Source organism: Leuresthes tenuis, unplaced genomic scaffold (assembly GCF_036924035.1).
Source record: "Leuresthes tenuis unplaced genomic scaffold, fLeuTen1.0.hap1 SCAF_8, whole genome shotgun sequence".
Lineage (NCBI taxonomy): Eukaryota > Metazoa > Chordata > Actinopteri > Atheriniformes > Atherinopsidae > Leuresthes > Leuresthes tenuis.
The window spans coordinates 36,982,584-37,001,889 of NW_027325362.1; the positions used below are offsets into that span (position 1 = coordinate 36,982,584).

At 43.3% G+C, this 19,306-nt stretch overlaps 1 protein-coding gene across 3 annotated transcripts in view; it reads left to right on the top strand.

The window, feature by feature from the left end:
- The first annotated feature begins 330 nt into the window (after nt 1-330).
- Nucleotides 331-19,306, top strand: part of fbxw4 (F-box and WD repeat domain containing 4) — a 102,396-nt gene continuing 83,420 nt past the window's right edge. For 2 of the 3 annotated variants that reach the window (XM_072391620.1, XM_072391621.1), the window contains exons 1-3: nt 331-677; nt 2,186-2,281; nt 3,025-3,210. In XM_072391620.1, coding sequence (XP_072247721.1) covers nt 493-677; nt 2,186-2,281; nt 3,025-3,210 — 467 coding nt within the window. In that variant the 5' untranslated portion in view covers nt 331-492. The remainder of the gene's footprint in view (nt 678-2,185; nt 2,282-3,024; nt 3,211-19,306) is intronic. The other variant, XM_072391622.1, reaches the window with a different exon arrangement.

The following is a 19,306-nucleotide window of genomic DNA, read 5'->3' on the forward strand; positions in this document are numbered from 1 at the left end:
GCCATACCGTCAGCATGTTTTATGGGCGAAAGAAAAGTAGGAAATGGGATGCACATTAGTCTGGAAAATGGATGGACAGATAGATGAAAGTGCGGATCAACATAAAGTATAAAGTAAAGTATAAGTTTATAAGTATAAAAGTATAAAAGATTGAGAGGTTCAGTTTTTCTCCTTTTTTTTCCTTTATTATCATTATTTTTCATTCATTCATTTTACTTTATCTGTTCATTTATGTATCTGTATGTTCAAGCGCTATACCAAAAAAAACCCCCAACGAACCACGTCATGACGTTGCAGCGCGTATGTTTCTCGTCATCAGCTGTCACCGAATGACTTCCTGCTTTTTCCGGGTTTCTGCTCTCTGAAAGACGGAGCATTGTTTACTCGTTTTAACAGCCGTTTTTACAGACTACCATAGTTTGTGAGTTAACACAACCTCCCACCTAAACCAGCACATAGCGCGTGCGAAGAGGGAACATCACCGCTGTGACCATGCTTTTTTCTCAGCTGCCTGAAGATGTCCTTTATCATATCTTGTCTTATTTGGATTACAAATCTCTCAGTCGTCTCTCTCAAGTTTGTAAAATAACCAATCGCTTTGTAAATCAGGATGTTGTTTGGAGGAAGATTGCTAGGGATTTTCTAAACACCGGAATTACTTGGAACGGGACGGACATGTAAGATAACTAATAAGAAAGCTGCTTTGTTTGTTTTGAAGCACAATTGAACGATAACTGTGTGCCCATTCAGTTACACTAATAGAATTCATCAGCATTTTCTTTGGCCACACAACTGTTTGTGGAATAGTGACCATGTACCCCTGTCGTGTACCCACCATCTCTTAATGACTATCTAGTAATGAATTCCTGGATGTTAGCTGCAGGCAGATAATGTAGTTTTACTTAAATTGTTAAACATGGCACATTTCACTTGATTAGGACTTTTAACTAAATTTCAACACTGTAGATTGATCCTAAGATCGAACATGCAAGTCAGCTGCACCATAGGACCTTAATGACATTTCATCTTTTTGGGAGCCTATTAACTTCACCTATTCTTTTGCACTGGCTGAGATTTGGCCATACCAATTTCCAAGAAACCTTTGCTGCACCCTGATGCTCTATTATTTTACATTGAAGACACAGTAAACCCCATCAAGATACACCAGGGATCTATGAGAAGGTTCTTGTTTTGGGTCTTAAGAGTTTTATTGGTCTCTTGCAGTTCTACTTAGTACAACACCCAGGGAAATGCTTTTTCTGGCAAAATCCCCCAGCTGTGCTACACATAATAGGCAATACAGTATTCAAAACAGAAATATAATTTAAAAGTAAGGAGAAAAAAAAAAAAAAGTTATGTCAATTTAGATTTAAATTTTACATGATACGGTCAGAAATGATGACCGGAAAACGATAGATACTAGTTTGTCTCTTAACCACCATTTTGTGGCTCAAAATGTGTGCAAGTTTGAGGATTGTTTTAGTTTGAGTCAGCTCCTGTAATGAAAAGTCTTCAATCCAGTCAGTATCTACTGTTGTTAAAAGCAGTTTTTTAAAAGTTGAATAGTAACATAATTGTAGTCCAGTTATTTATTAACTGTCCTTGCCTGAGCTAAAAATGCTTATCCTATATAACTCACAACATTTAATATTAATTATTTTTTATTAAATGGTTTTAAATGTTGATGGTATGAATATGGTAAATTCTCCCATTTCCTTGACATAATCCATGGACATCACTACCAGCAATCACAATTGGGCTTTTTCTTTAGTGAAAATTATTGTCTTAATGAGTGTTTTAAGAAATATTTAGAATTACCACGAGTGAACTAAATCAAACGAACGTCCATTGTATTAGAATGGAGGCTGAAATTGCAGTTGTCTAATTTGTCTGTAATTTGTGTCAGAACTTACTCTTGAAACAACTTTTGTCAGTTTAATGTGATAGGAATGAAAAACACATCCACAGTTTGTATAAAACTGCACAATACATTTTTTTGTCTGTTCCCTCCTAAAGAAGATATAGATTGTAAGTCACTGTAAGTGACATTTAACAAATCTGTTTTGATATTTGAGAGGATCAAATGAACATTATTATCTTAACCATCACAGTAATGTTCAGCCTTCAAAATGACTCGTATAGCATATTCATGTTTATTCATTTATTCATGTCTCTTTTATTGCAGATATCCTCATATTCCACTGAGGGAGAGGGTGGAGTTGGCCCAAAACTGGTATTATGGGGTCTGCAAAAGGTCAATTCCTCTCAAATGGAAAATCAAGTAGGTTCACTTTTAGGTTGAAACACTTTGACTTTGACATATAAATGACCAGCACACACCGTTATAGAGTTGTCCGGTTTAGAAAAGCAGCAGAGTCCAAGATGAATGTGTTACAGCAATAAAACTTCATAAGTATTAATTAACATTACTATTTTCACAATGAAAGAGATATAAGAGCTTTAACACCAATAAGTATAGAGTATACGACCATATCTGTTGGAGAAAATACTAGGGTAGCAAACCAACTAGACATCATAATTCAACACTAGATAGACAAAGGAATGACTAAGCATATGCTTGGTTATTCATATGCATTGTTATATTGTATAGTGAAGGCAGGCAGTGGTTTGCTGATTGACTGTTTTATGTTTGAATCCTTGAAAAGACCATTAACCCTAGTCACTATTTAAAGTTGTTTTGAGGTGTGAGCACGGTCTACCTCAGTGAAAGACTTTGACCCTATTTCACCTGAACAATGAGGAGCTTAAACTTGGAAAATGAACAGAATTGTAATTCAGAGTACCTGCACTTCTTGATATGTGAAAATCAGTCTTGTTCACAAATGTCCTATTAGTCCATTCCCTACACTAAAATAATTTCGTAATAACATTTTTAATGTACAGACGAAAGCTTGAGATACATTCTTTGCCCCCTAGAAGGAAGCAAGTAAACATTTTCCCAAATTATGAACAATTACTTTATTAATTGTAGTATATGTTTAATTTTCCTTATCTTGTTGTTAGACTGTTGCCATGGTTGCAGCTGGATGGAGACATATTATTTCTGTCCCAGGCTTCTAGTATCGGAGCTTATCATCTTCACCAGGAATCCAGGATGTTTCAGAGAAGCCCATTTGAGATCTACTCTGGCCACCAGGGTGACGTGTGTCGTTTTGTTCTCACAGTCACTCACCTGATCAGTGGAGGAAGGTAGCGCATACATTATTTGGTCCCCTTGTTTACGTTTACTTTCCCCTTGTTTAGCAAAGACATCATAAAGTAGAAATTATGTTATTCTGTGGTACAACAGTAACCATTTTTAGCATAACATAAAGAAATGTAATGTGCCTGTTGCAGTTACTTATGGAGATATTAATCAAGCTTTTACTTTTAATACTATGCTCAGCTATTATTGTGTTGAAAAGAGTTGTCGGACTCACCTTTGAAACACCAATGCAACATGTCATCTTCACAATTTTCTATTTTCAGGAATTGCCTTTTAACAGGTCTAATCCCTTGTTCATTCACCAATCAAGATTTCATATGAACCCAAAAGCAAAACAACTGGCCAGTTGACATGAACAATGTTTTAGGACAATACTCACCAACATGCTGTAAAGCAATAATTAGAGATGCAATAACACAATTTTATTTTGTTGTGGAAAAACTTAGAACCATTTAGAGAACACATCAACACAGAGACAAAACACAAGACAAAATAAACAAGACAAAAGAAGATAAAAGACTCGCACAGAATTTTTGGGAACATTTTTTTAGTAAATCATGATTAATTGTTTTATCATCCATCCCCCTTGATGAGACTCTCGTCTGTGTGTTAATTCTGCCAAACTCCTCCACTGCAGTTTCTCCTCCTGGGTTGCTGTCTGTTGCAGGACACAAATGTTTGTGGTTAGAACTTATTTTGGGAGCAGCACAGCATCAAGAAAGCAGACATTTCTTCTCAGTGAGTAACTGATTAACCTGTTTAGGATAAATATTGTCTGCCTTCTCTTAATTCAACTTTAGATCAAATTTCAACATAAACTACTTAATTCTCACCAGTTACTTTTCTATTAAATTCTCCTTCATTCTTACCAGTGACTGTGTTTTGTGATGCTGAGCCATCCACAAACAGTTCAGGATCAGCATTACGTTTTTCCTGCTCCAATCGAATCATAAACACTTCATGTGGTACCAACAGTGTGACATCGTGTGATGCAAAAAGTTTTGAAAAACAAAGGTTTTATTTCTTTCTTTATTTCTTTTAACTCATTAATTTTTTAAAATTATTATTAGCCTTATTAGCCTGCTAACTTTTTCCTTTCCAGTGTCACAGCGTCATGCTTGTTTTGTCTAGACATCAGATCTTTGGTTGGTTATCTATCACTGTTACCTTGCTTGCATGCTCTGACCTAAGGGCCCAGATCTTTCCCACCTTCCCAGTATACTCTCCCTTTTCTCCTTTTTATTATTTTGTAATAATTTTTAACAATTTTGGAATGTTAGCCAATTGTGCAGGATCCTTTTTTTTTCTTTGACATAATTTAGGTCTTTAATTGAGTATTTGAAAGCACTGTGCACTATGCCTTCAGTATATTATGTTTTACTTAAATGCACAAGATTAAACAACCTCAGATAATTTCTTATATAACTTTTCAAATTAACCATAATACATGAATAAAACGCTTCTCACAGAACACCTCATTCATCCCATTCACATCTTTCCATCTATAAGTATATGTTTGGATGAGTGTATTTAATAGATGTTGGTAGTAGTGGGTGGGTTTGAAAACGAATATGAAATCACTTGCCATGAAGTAATCAACTGTTTTATCCTTTATATTCCTTTCCCCTTGTCACAGAGTACGTACTGCGCACATCTAAAATCAAAATAATCAGCAAACTCATGAGTAGGGTCCATTAAAGGATTCTCCTCAACTATGGTTCTGGCATCAGAATGTCAGCATTAACACTTTGATGCAAAAAACAATGCCTGGAACAGTTCACAGATCATATCAATGTTGGCTTTCCATGTTACATTAATTCTCTAAGCCATGACTTGACCCTGTGCTAAATTAACATCTGCTTACCTCTGTATGGATACCAACAAACACAGAGTCCTCAGCCAGAGAAACTCTGAAAAACACTAAATAAGCAGAACATTAATGATCCAGAAAAATATACGGAAAAAATTAAAAAGACAGATCGAACACACACTAAAACTTTACACATTTAATATTCTCAAATCAAGCACTAACCTATACTTGGATTTCTGTATTTTACACCTGTAAATATTGGAACGTCACTCTCACCATGTTTTTTTTTAACCAATAAGTCTGCTTGTATTAATCCCGATCAGTTCAATTAATTTTATTTTATGTCGCTCCAAATCACAACAAATGTCATCTGAAGGTACTTAATCCATCAGCAACTTTTGTAAATATTGGAACGTCACTCTCACCATGTTTTTTTAACCAATAAGTCTGCTTGTATTAATCCCGATCAGTTCAATTAATTTTATTTTATGTCGCTCCAAATCACAACAAATGTCATCTGAAGGTACTTAATCCATCAACAATTTTATTCGCTCCCCCTTTGTCTTCAGTTTTCTGGCTAATTTGTTTTAGCTCTAGTCTCACTAACCGAGCACAGTTTTTTGGACCAAGAATTATTTGGGTCATGTGTGCGCCATTTTGTTTTACTGTAGTTGCGTCATAATTGCTCTATAGCGCCCCCTAGAAAATGAATAAATATCTGTGACGTGGGGCTTAGTTTTGAGCAGCCGGATGAAATTTGGTACACACCTTCGTCAAGCCCAGACATTGCCATTTTGGTGCCATGGTGCCATTTTGCCTTTTTCCACACCTCACATTTGATCGAACTCCTCCTACAGATTTAATGTTGACGGCTTCAAACTTGGTGGGTTTACTCTTCAGCCATGGGGGATTAAAAGTTGTGATCAGATTTTCCAAATTATAAAAGGTGGAAGGGCGGCGACGGTTGTGTTATGGCATTTGTGGTTTGATAGCCATATCAACATCTCAAGGTCATGAAACTTGACAAAAACGTCCACGCTGAGGACCTCATATGTATGTAAAGAATATCGTGTGTGGCTGGAGCTAAATAACTCTGTAGCGCCCCCTGTGAATTTTCAAAAACCCTGCTGATGATGTCTTCATTTACATGGGATTCTCACAGCCTGCTCCACACTCGACGGACAGCTGTGCTGTGCGATGCGCGTCAGTCGGTGTCCAACGCCTACCCCGACGTGCGCACGTGCTCGGGCCCGATCATCGCTGCTTGCTGCTTTAATTGGATATTGATATTTGTATTTTTAATTTCCATACAAAAGTCTGGTCCTGTCCAGGTATCCACCAGACCCCTTGCTCCATGTTATCAATGCTGGCCTTGGTCACGCTGAGGATCAGCTTTTTTGTGGTCTTTGGCAGTTTGTATAATGTCCAAGCTCATCATAGGTCCAGCATTCTCCTGTGGATCTTTGCACACCTGGTATGGTTCTCTTAGAACCCTCAAGGCCGATATAGATGTCACCCCCACCGAAGTCACTTGTTTTCACTTTCTTCTTTCTTTGTGGGATGTGTATGGCTGGATTCTCAGTCTCTGGCTCTCCCTCTGAGGCTTTTGTTCTGCTTGCAATGCTCTCCAGATTGCAGCTCAAATCATTGAATTCAGTTCAATGTTGAATCGGTGTTGAAAAAGTGTTCAAAATGTCCTTTGTAGTGTAAGTCCCATAAACTGTAGACACAGCTTAAGCTATTTGTCCACTGTCTCTTTATAAGAATGCTTGTTTTGCACCCTCATCAAGGTCGAGCCACAACACATAAAGTCCTCGGGTTGAAATCAAAATATAGGCCTGAAATGTTATATCTGGCAGAGATAATACATTGACATTAAATCAGTATGGTACTTTACTACTTTTTTGTTGTTGGAGTAAGCTTTTAAACTTTGATTTTCCAGTTTAAGTTAAATGTTCCACCTGTTATAAATGGATTAATCTACCTTTTCAAATCAGAGCAGCTCAGACCTCTAATTATTTTAAACCCACTCCTTTTCACAGTTTGTCAATCTGTTATCATATAAACAATGTTTTTATTTTATTTCACTCATTTTATCCATCCATCCATCCATCCATCCATCATCTGCCGCTTATCCGGGGGTCGGGTCGCGGGGGCAGCAGCTTGAGCAGAGAAACCCAGACGTCTCTGTCCCCGGCCACTTCCTCCAGCTCTTCTGGGGGGACCCCGAGGCGTTCCCAGGCCAGCCGAGAGACATAGTCTCTCCAACGTGTCCTGGGTCTTCCCCGGGGTCTCCTCCCAGTGGGACGTGCCCGGAACACCTCCCCAGGGAGGCGTCCAGGGGGCATCCTAACCAGATGCCCGAGCCACCTCATCTGACTCCTCTCAATGCGGAGGAGCAGCGGTTCTACTCCGAGCCCCTCCCGGATGACTGAGCTTCTCACCCTATCTCTAATGGAGAGCCCAGACACCCTGAGGAGGAAACCCATTTCGGCCGCTTGTATTCGCGATCTTGTTCTTTCGGTCACTACCCACAACTCGTGACCATAGGTGAGGATGGGAACGTAGATTGACCAGTAAATAGAGAGCTTCGCCTTCTGGCTCAGCTCCCTCTTCACAACGACGGGTCGGTGCAGAGCCCGCAACACTGCAGACGCCGCACCGATCCGCCCGTCAATCTCCCGCTCCATTCGTCCCTCACTCGTGAACAAGACCCCGAGATACTTGAACACTTGGGGAAGGATCTCATTCCTGACCCGGAGAGAGCATTCCACCCTTTTCCGGCTGAGAACCATGGTCTCGGATTTGGAGGTGCTGATTCTCATCCCAGCCGCTTCACACTCGGCTGCAAATCGCTCCAGTGAGAGCTGAAGGTCACGGCCTGACGACGCTAACAGAACCACATCATCTGCAAAAAGCAGAGACCCGATTCTGAGCTCGCCAAATCGGACACCCTCAATGCCCTGGCTCTGCCTAGAAATTCTGTCCATAAAAGTTAGGAACAGAATCGGTGACAAAGGGCAGCCCTGACAGAGTCCAACTCTCACCGGAAACGTATCCGACTTACTGCCGGCAATGCGGACCAAACTCTGGCACCGGTCATACAGAGACCGAACGGCCCCTATCAAGGGGTCCGGCACTCCATATTCCCGGAGCACCCCCCACAGGACTCCACGAGGGACATGGTCGAACGCTTTCTCCAAGTCCACAAAACACATGTAGACTGGTTGGGCGAACTCCCATGCACCCTCCAGGATCCTGCCGAGGGTATAGAGCTGGTCCACTGTTCCACGGCCAGGACGAAAGCCACACTGCATCTCCTGAATCCGAGGCTCGATTATCCGACGGATCCTCCTCTCCAATACCCCCGAATAGACCTTACGAGGGAGGCTGAGGAGTGTGATACCCCTATAGTTGGAACACACCCTCCGGTCCCCCTTTTTAAAGAGGGGGACCACCACCCCAATCTGCCAGTCCAGAGGCACTGTCCCCGATGTCCACGCAATGCTGCAGAGGCGTGTCAGCCAAGACAGCCCTACAACATCCAGAGCCTTGAGAAACTCAGGACGGACCTCATCCACTCCCGGGGCCTTGCCACCGAGGAGCTTTTTGACCACCTCGGCAACCTCAGCCCCAGAAATGGGAGGCCCCGTCTCCGAGCTCTCCGACTCTGCCTCTTCCGAGCACGTGTTGGTAGGATTGAGGAGTTCCTCGAAGTACTCCCCCCACCGACTCACAACATCCCTAGTTGAGGTCAGCAAAGCCCCGTCCCCACTGTAAACAGTGTTGACTGTGAGCCGCTTCCCCCCCCTGAGACGCCGGATGGTGGACCAGAATCTCTTCGAGGCCGTCCGGAAATCGTTCTCCATGGTCTCACCGAACTCCTCCCAGGCCCGAGTTTTTGCCTCAGCAACCGCCGAAGCCGCGGCCCGTCTGGCCTGTCGGTACCTATCAGCTGCTTCCAGGGTCCCACTGGCCAAAAAGGCCCGATAGGACTCCTTCTTCAGCTTGATGGCTTCCCTCACCACTGGTGTCCACCAGCAGGTTCGAGGGTTGCCGCCACGACAGGCACCGACCACCTTACGGCCACAACTCCGATCAGCTGCCTCGGCAATGGAGTCACGGAACATGGCCCATTCGGACTCAATGTCCCCCACCTCCCCCGGGATATGGTTGAAGCTCTGCCGGAGGTGGGAGTTAAAGCTCCTTCTGACGGGGGATTCTGACAAACGCTCCCAGCAGACCCTCACAATACGTTTGGGCCTGCCAGGTCTGATCGGCATCCTCCCCCACCAGCGGAGCCAACTCACCACCAGGTGGTGATCAGTTGACAGCTCCGCCCCTCTCTTCACCCGAGTGTCCAGGACATACGGCCGCAAGTCCGATGATACAACCACAAAGTCGATCATCGAACTGCGGCCAAGGGTGTCCTGGTGCCAAGTGCACATATGGACACCCTTATGCCTGAACATGGTGTTCGTTATGGACAGTCCATGACTGGCACAGAAGTCCAACAACATAACACCACTCTGGTTCAGATCGGGGGGGCCGTTCCTCTCAATCACACCCCTCCAGGTCTCACTGTCATTGCCCACGTGAGCATTGAAGTCCTCCAGCAGAACGAGGGAGTCTCCGGTAGGAGCACTCTCCAGTGCCTCCCCCAGAGACTCCAAAAAGGGTGGGTACTCTGAACTGCTGTTTGGCGCATAGGCACAAACAACAGTCAGGACTCGTCCCCCCACCCGAAGGCGGAGGGAGGCTACCCTCTCGTTCACTGGGGTAAACCCCAATGTACTGGCACACAGCCGGGGTGCAATAAGTATGCCCACACCTGCTCTGCGCCTCTCACCACGGGCAACTCCAGAGTGGAAGAGAGTCCAACCCCTCTCAAGAGGACTGGTTCCAGAGCCCAAGCCGTGCGTCGAGGTGAGTCCGACTATATCTAGCCGGAACCGCTCAGCCTCGCGCACCAGCTCCGGCTCCTTCCCCAACAGAGAGGTGACATTCCACATCCCAAGAGCTAGCTTCAGTAGCCGAGGATCAGACCGCCAAGGCCTCCGCCTTTGGCTGCTACCCAGCTCACATAGCACCCGACCCCCTTGGCCCCTCCCACGGGTGGTGAGCCCGTCGGAAGGGGGACCCACGTCATCGTTTCGGGCTATGCCCGACCGAGCCCCATGGGCACAGGCCCGGCCACCAGGCGCCCGCTGCCGGGCCCCACCCCCGGGCCTGGTTCCGGGGGGAGGCCCCGGTGTCCCATATCCGGGCAAGGGATGACGAGGTCCAAAGTTTTTGTTCATCATAGGGAGTCTTTTGAGCTGTTCTTTTTCTGGTCCCTCATCTAGGATCTGTTTGCCTTGGGTGACCCTACCAGGGGCTTCAAGCCCCGGGCAACATAGCTCCCAGACTCATTGGGGCACGCAAACTCCCCCACCACGATAAGGTGACAGCTCAGGGGGGAGCTTTTATTCAATGTTTAATTGAATTAATATTTATCTACAGGCTTAGAAACTGCTAATAATATTCATATTTTGTTAATCTTGTATAGCTCTCTGGTTCACCATTGTTTTTAAATGCACATAAAAAATTAACCTTGATTCGACTTGTTATGACTCAAATTCACTGCAGCTGTTTTCCTCTTTAAGAAAGCCATGGGGAATATCTGACACACATATCACACATTTTATTGCTGTGCTTTTGTTAATATCATAACAATCTAATTCACTTTAAAACTTTCTGTAAAGCACATTGATGCTCAGTTTAAAGAATAGATCAATTGTTTCATAGATCTTCTGTAGTTAGATAGTTATACGGTTTAATAAGAATATAAATATTGATGATCAATATGAACTCAGAATTAGTGAAAACGTCATCTCTGTCCCTTTTACCTGTTAGGTTGTCAATGGATTTAATTACTTTATTAAGCTGTTAAAGATCTGGTAATTAAATATCCTTATGATATAACTGATATAAATGCTATAATCTCTGATGAATATTATATCAATTCATGTAAGATTAACCATCTGCACCTGAATGTTAAAATGAAAGGCGATCTCACTGCGCAAGAAGCAGAGGAGAAATATTTAGATGTAATTTTAAACTCTCAGCTACATTTTAAAAGTAATGTTAAAATGATCTAAAAAACAATAGTCTCACCATTATTGCTTTAAGATGAAAGAAACTGTTTGAATGCCTGGCCTCGCTGTTTTTAAATCCTGATATTTTCACATACAATGTGTCGTATTGTTTGACTGTCTGGTCTCAGGCCTATTTCAGGTGGAAAGTCTGATTTTCTAAAACATCTTTTGCTGAGAAAGTTTTTTGTGAAAGGAGCAAAGATTTGAAATGCTCTACTTGCTCATTTGAAATCTTCTGAACTTCAACTCTTTAGTAGAGCTGTTGAATCTAAATTCAGCAACACACTTGTACTATTTTGGACATTTTATTACTTCTTATCTCTTCACTATCATATTTGCATTGAAAAGCTGTTTTCAGATTATCCATGTATTTTGGTCTTTCCCCGATCAAATAAATTTAATGATAAATAAATGAATTCATAAGAATTGCTCTAGTAAAAAATCTTAAGTAACTTCTATTATTATTGTGAACTCATATAAAGATACACACCTAAATAACTACATGTGACTCTGGTACTCTTGAAGTACAGGCCAATGATCAGAATCTGTAGATTCTGTAAATGTATTGTACAGGGAATACACTAAATTTGTCCTCCGCTTTTAACCCATCAAGGTTGGCACCTGTTGAACACACATGCACATGCACACACTCATAGAGACAGATACTATACATTGGAGCAGTGGGCAGCCAATCACAGCGCCTGGGGAGGATGGGGGATATGGTGCCTTGCTCAAGGCCGTAGCAAGGAGATGGACTGACACCCCTCTAGCTGTCAGTTTCATCAAGTTGCGTTTCACGAGTGGCGAGAGTGGGAGTTAAACCGTTAACCTTCCGGTTATTGGACAACCCACTCTAATCACTGAGGCATGGCCGCCCATTAATGCTAACTCTATAACCCAAGCAGAGGGGCCTCAGGTCACTATCACCCTTTCCTTGAGATCTGGGTGGTCTAAATGCCTTCAATAGGATCAATGCACAGCAACCTTTCTCTAATCTGAAGCTTGAAGCTTCATGAAATTGGTTTCCATGACCAAGCAGCTGCATCCAAGCCATACATCATTAAGTGCAATGTAAAGCGTTTGATGCAATGGTGTAAAGCACGCCGCCACTGGACTCTAGAGTAATGGAGACACATTCTCTAGAATGGCGAGTCATGCTTTTCCATCTGACAATCGGATAGACGAGTCTGGGTGCATTATGCATTATTGTTTTTCTGGAGCTGGGCTTGGCCCCTTAGTTCCAGTGAACTATACCAGGAGATTTTGGACAAATTAATGCTCCCAACTTTGTAGAAAGATTGGGATGGCCCCTTCCTGTTCCAACATGACTACACACTAGTGCTAAAAGCAAGGTCCATAAAGACATGGCGAATTTGGTGAGGAAGAACTTGACTGGCCCACACAGAGTTCTGACCTCAACCCGATAGAACACCTTTGGGATGAATTAGAGAGGAGACTGCGAGCCAGGCCTTCTCGCCCAACAATGGTGAAAAAAATTCACATAAATCACTCCTAAACCTGGAAAGCTTGCCCAGAAGAGTTGAAGCTGTTATAGCTGCAAAGGATGGGCCGACATCATATTAAACCCTATGGATTGAGAATGGCATATCACTTAAGTTCATATGCTTGTAAAGGCAGATGAGCCAATACTTTTGGCAATATAGTATATATCAATGGTTGGTGACAAGGTCTGGCAAGAAACAATTTTTCTTATATATGCAATTTTTCTTGTGCATAGGTGCAAGTGATAGTGAGTGTGTCCTTCACCAGCCCTCTTTGACCATCTAATCTAACAAGGTTTATTGATTCAAAAAAATTTAGTCAGAAAGGTCTAGAATCACCGACAGTGGAAAACAAAAATGCCATCACAAAAAAGAATCCAGGAAAGGTACCAGCCAGGACATCCTGAATAAACCAGTGGCCCCGCGGGTATGGTACGAAGGGTAGGGGGAGGTTAGCACCCTGACCCCCCACACCCGCATCGCGACCCCAGGGCAAGGCGCATTCCCCTTATGCCCAGGACGCAGGGCAAAGGGGGTGCGCCCAACCCACAGGGAAGAGCCAGGAGCCACACGCCACAAACCTCCCAGCCAGGAGGGGCCACCACCCCCTGTGGGGATCCAGTTGGTAAACATCCTGGCGGGGCTTGGTGGAAAAGCACCAGTAGGTTGGAGTGACCCAGGCAAAACCCACAACCCATACGAGGGGGAGACCGAGGTGATGGAAAACATCTACCAGGTATCTACCTGGCCTCATCGAGCAGGTGCACGCCCAAGTAGCCTCGAGACCCTAACCCATAACCTATGTGTTGGTGACGTTGAAGTTTAGGCTGTTTTCTAAATGCCAGATTAGAAAACAGGATGTGCTCCCAAAACCTGTGCTGTGTGAACCCCAACTATGACTAAGGATAGGTGATGCATTAAAATTGAAGACAGGAGAAGGTGAGGGGGGGGCAGCAAGGGAGGACAACGCCACATTCCTGTGCTGCACCCCCCCCTCCAAAAAAAAACAAAACACTGTCAAGCCAGCAGGAGGGATGACCCATGAGAACCAGAAACGGCTGTCCAAGAAACAACTGGCCGCAGCAGGAGGACACCACGAACAGCGAGGGACACCTCCACCCACAACGCCATGTAGGATCCCCAGCTCCATCTGATGCTGGGAGTACTGGAGCTAGATGGAATTCTCTCCAATCCCAAAAAGAGACAGGATCGCCCCCCAAGAAGGCGACCGCCTTCGAACAGGAGGCCCATGTAGTACAGCCCCCGAGGATGCTCGCAGACAAAAAAAAAAACAAATAATTATTGCAAAAGAATAGTAAGTCATAAATAGTCATTTAGATTGTAAGGATTTTTATTATTAATGTCAATATTGAGTCAGATGTTTTAAGTAAAAAATCTAAACAATGTGAGCTGACAAGACAGATTGTGGTTCAGTGGTGTCCGTGGAAGGAAATGATAGATCAGCTAAAGAGATGTGGTCTGCTAGCAGGTTTTTCCAAATTGATAAATTCAGTGTTCTTTGATTTCCAGCTCGTGAAGATAGTTTTCTTGGCAATAGTTAGGGCTGTGAGGAGAAGTTTATTCTTACTTTCTGATGAATCATCCAGCAGGCAGAGTGATGGAGATAATGGGATGAGGCAGCCCAAGAAACCAGATGATGTTTCGGTGACTTTTTTCCAAGAATGTTTCATGGACGTGCAGTTCCACATGTCATGAATATATGTCAGGGGTGTTTTGTGAGGTCAAATCTCTGATGAAAATTTTTTTTTGCCCATTCTTTGTCTTTGTTTGAGATGAGTGATACCCTTTTCAACCCATGTGTGGAATTTAGAAGATTCCAGTTACCCTTATGATTACCATGACCTGGATGACTGAGAATCTTCATCAACATATTTTTTTTAGAACTAACTGATTTATCTGGTATACCACATGAACCACTAACCTCCTATTCAAGATGGCGCCGCGGATGGCTGCCTCGGCGTGTTGGTGTTTTTAGTTTTGTTTTGCACTTTAACTCTGTTTTTTGCGATGGTATCCGGAGCTCTTTCACCAGAGAAGAACTCATGAACATCAGGGTAACATCACCAGATTATTTATCCCCTACTTTTCTCCCTATTTTGGACATTCTGGTCAAACGTGCGCTCACCTTTGCTCTCGCAGTGAAACTCTGGAGGAGAGGGAAACGGGCCGGTGCGCTTGTGCGTCTTTGCCAACGCGGATTACGCACACCGTTACCTGTCCAACAAACTGGACGAATTACAACTGCTATTGGGAAAAAACAGGGACTTTTCTTCATCTGCTGTTTTGTGCTTCACAGAGACGTGGCTGTGTGCATTAATACCGGACTCTGTGCTGCAGCTGGCAGGCTTCCAGCTCCACAGAGCGGACAGAAACACAGAACTTTAGCAAAGCTAAAGGTGGAGGAATCTGTTTTTACATCAACAGCGGTTGGTGCAACGATGTGACAGTGATCCAGCAGCACTGTTCTCTTGACCTGGAATCTTTCATCATAAACTGTAAGCCTTTTTTAGTTTGCGTCATCCATTCTGGTTGGTGTTTACATCCTGTCGCATGCCAACGTGCAGGACGCACAGTGTATGCTCGCCGACCAGACACTGTGTGTGGAGCGGACCAGCCCGGACTCTTTAGTTATTGTCCTTGGTGTCTTTAACAAAGGAAACCTCACTCACGAACTTCCGAAATATAGACATTTTATTAAATGCCCGACCAGACAGGAGAATATTCTGGATCACTGTTACACCACAGTCAGGGATGCTTATCACGCCGTCCCCCGTGCTGCACTGAGCCACTCCGACCAGGTCATCGTCCACCTGATTCCTGCTTACAGGCAGAAACTAAAGCTCTGCAAACCTGTAGTGAGGACATCAAGGAAGTGGACCAGTGAGGCTGTGGAGGATCTCCAGACATGTTTGGACTCTACTGAATGGGATGTGTTCAGGGCTGCTATCAACAGTCTGGATGAGTACACAGAGGCTGTGACATTATCTTCTGTGAGGACTGCTGTGTTCCACCACACACCAGGTTGAATTACAACAATGACAAACCCTGGTTCACAGCCAAATTCAGAAGGTTAAGGTTGGATAAGGAAGAGGCCTTCAGGAGTGGGGACAAATACAGATTCAAAGAGGCAAAGTACAGGTTTAGCAAGGCGGTGAAAGAGGCTAAACGACTGTACTCTGAGAAGCTCCAACACCAGTTCTCAGCCAACGACTCTGCGTCTGTCTGGAAAGGGCTCAGGCAGATCACCAACTACAAGCCTAAAGCCCCCCACTCCATGAACGACCAGCGCTTAGCCAACGACCTCAATGAGTTCTACTGTCGCTTCGACAGACAAAGGGACAGTCCTACAACCATCCCCCACGATACCTCTCAACAGCTCCCACTTCATATCACCTCCACCTCCTCCACCTCAGCAGGGGGCTGGGCACCTCTACTAATACCCAACTTAAAGGCCCACCCCTCTTCCCCTCCACCCACCAGAGTGATGACTCTTTCCATACATGAAAGAGACGTCAACAAACTCTTTAGGAGACAGAACCCCTGGAAAGCTGCCAGACCAGATTCTGTCTCTCCATCCACCTTGAAGCACTGCGCTGATCAGTTGTCTCCAGTGTTCACAGACATTTTCAACACCTCACTGGAGACCTGTCACGTGCCAACCTGCTTCAAGACCTACACTATCATTCCTGTTCCCAAGAAGCCAAGGTCCACAGGACTTAGTGACTTCAGACCCGTCGCCCTGACCTCAGTGGTTATGAAGTCCTCTGAGCGCCTTGTGCTTTCACACCTGAAAGAAATCACTGACGCCCTCCTGGACTCCTTACAGTTTGCCTACAGAGCCAACAGGTCTGTAGACGATGCAGTCAACCTGGCCCTTCACTACATCCTCCAGCACCTGGATTCCGCAGGTACCTACGCCAGGATCCAGTTTCAGCTCTGCCTTCAACACAATCATCTGCTCTGCTGAACATCAGCTCCCTCATCAAGAAAGCCCAGCAGAGGATGTACTTCCTGCGGCAGCTGAAAAAATTCAACCTGCCAAGGACAATGATGGTGCACTTCTACTCCTCCATCATTGAGTCCATCCTCACCTCTTCCATCCCCATCTGGTACGCTGCAGTCACCACCAATTGGCTGCAATCTTCCATCTCTCCAGGAACTGCACACCTCCGGGACTCTGAGGCATGCAGGGAAGATTGTGGCTGATCCCTCGCTCCCCAGTCACAGACTATTTCAGACACTCCCCTCTGGCAGGAGGTCCATCAGGACCAAAACCTCACGCAACAAGAACAGCTTCTTCCCATCCACTACTAGCCTTATCAACAAGCCTTATCAACAAGGCCTGGAGTGACACTGACTCTCTCCCTCCCCCCTCCAAACCTTCAGCGTTACATTAACGCACGTGTCTATTGTGTGTATATGTATATGTATATATATATATATATATATATGTGTTTATGTTTATGCATTTGCCAGATGCTTTTATCCAAAGCGACTTACAAGTAGGCAGATAGGTTAAAGGGATGTTGCTTAAGGACCCCTACTGGAGGTAGTATCTTTCATGCATGGGATTTGAACCCAGGTCTCACACGAAAGGTGGCAATCATACCACTACACTATCCTATTCCTTGTAAGTGCAAACCTACTTGGCAATAAACTTGATTCTGATTCTGAAATGTTTAATAAAGAATCAGAAAGTGCCTGTTCACAACCTTAACTTTAACTACAGTATTATGTAATTAGTTAAGCAAATTAGCAAGGGCATACAGATGATTTGGTATCCAAAAGGGATTAAAGAGTCAAATCAGTCAAATAAACTACTTTACATTGACTACTCTAAACCCCCCTCTATCGTTAGCCCGATTCTTTCATTGGAAGCCCAAGAACAAGCTGGATAGTTAAATAAAGTATTAATTAGTGGTAAAGTATGGCAGCGATGGACTTGGAGTGACAGAGCTCTTGCAGGAAATCCGTCAGACCGAGCCCCGATATCCGGAAATATTTAATATTTATCTTTTTCACGTTTATCTCACAGATGTTGTACTTCCACACAACCGAGTATTATTGGCCAGTTATTAGTGACATAAGCAGGCCAACCACTGTCTTCATCCTGTTCTTTGGATGTGATAAATTGTGTGTGTGAGTGTTGTTTTAGGTGTGTATCTAATGTACCAGTCTACCTGACAAGATGTAGAAGCTTCATCTGTCCCAGTTATTTAGTCTAGTTATGCTATCTTAAAGTCTTGGACCATTCAAGGACATACATTACGTAGTATGAGCAGAGTGGACAAGTACAAAATAGGAACATAGATTGTTTAGTGATTATTGAATATGATTATATAATGTCTAAGAACAAAGCGAATTATAACACTATAAATCAATGAAAATTCTATGAAAATGTATTCTTTTCTAATTTGGAGAGTGGGGAAAGTAGAGCTATCCTGGTTGAAAAAAAAGTCCCTGATAGTAGAAGAAGAACTATACAAAATCTTATAATCCACTTAGGGGATCTTATAGTCACATCAGCATGGTAAGTAAGAAAACTTCAGAAATCTAAGTAGTTATGCATAGCTGGTTGGCAAGTTTTCCTCTTTTAAAGTCCTCCTTATAGTTTCAGCTACTCAGTCCTTTGGGGTGCAAAAAGCTCCTTCTTATATCTTTTGCCATACTTTCCCCACACATATTCATTGCCAGTGCGGTACACACTTATGCGTTTTGATTAACTGTTCTGTCATTGGAAAGTCCCCACACTAGTTTGCTGTCTTGCAATTGGAAAAATGGAGGCACCTATCTGACACACCTCCGACATCTTGCTTTTCATCACTTTTCTGTGTACACAGGTTTTTTTTAAACTTATTCTACTTTTCTGTGATTAACATATGTTTAAAAAGTTATTTAAACTTTGATTAACATATCATTTAAACACAACTTTAAGTCATGACAGAGTCATTACAGATGCATGGCAACAGTCCTAAAATTATCATAGTTACAATCACAAAAAATAGCAGTATGCTTATTATTAGAACTCTAATACTTCACTAGCTTTGATGTTAAGTCACATAATTTCAAGTTCATCTATGTAATGAATAGGGCGGATCTTAACTCCTTTTGACAAAGAGTTGAATTGTGGGTTAAAAAAGAGATAATGGTGCATAATCAGACAATAACTTAAGGACTCTCACAATTTTCTTATTTTTCTTGTCAGAAAGGGTTTGGAAAAATAAGCACTAAAAGATTTAGACATTCATATTCCACATGCTTTTACCACTCCGCTTTACCAGTAAATTGCAAATTTTCACAGAAGCTTTCAGCAACTAGTGAACTTAATTTGGAGTCTAAATCTAGCTTATTTAATTGTGTCAGGATTCATGGTTGGATATGAGGAGAAAGATGACCCAAACGTAGGTAACACGTGGTAAAATTTGTTTAAAACTAAACAAAAGGTGCTGCTGAGGCCGGATAAATACTTACAAACAAAACATAATGAGAAACAAAACCCAGAAGAAAACAGGACTAACTGAAAAAGTAGTCACAAGGAGATGTGGGTGGATGTGTGTGGGTGGATGATGATTGGAGGGACAACAGGTAGACCGGTGTGAACTGAGACCAA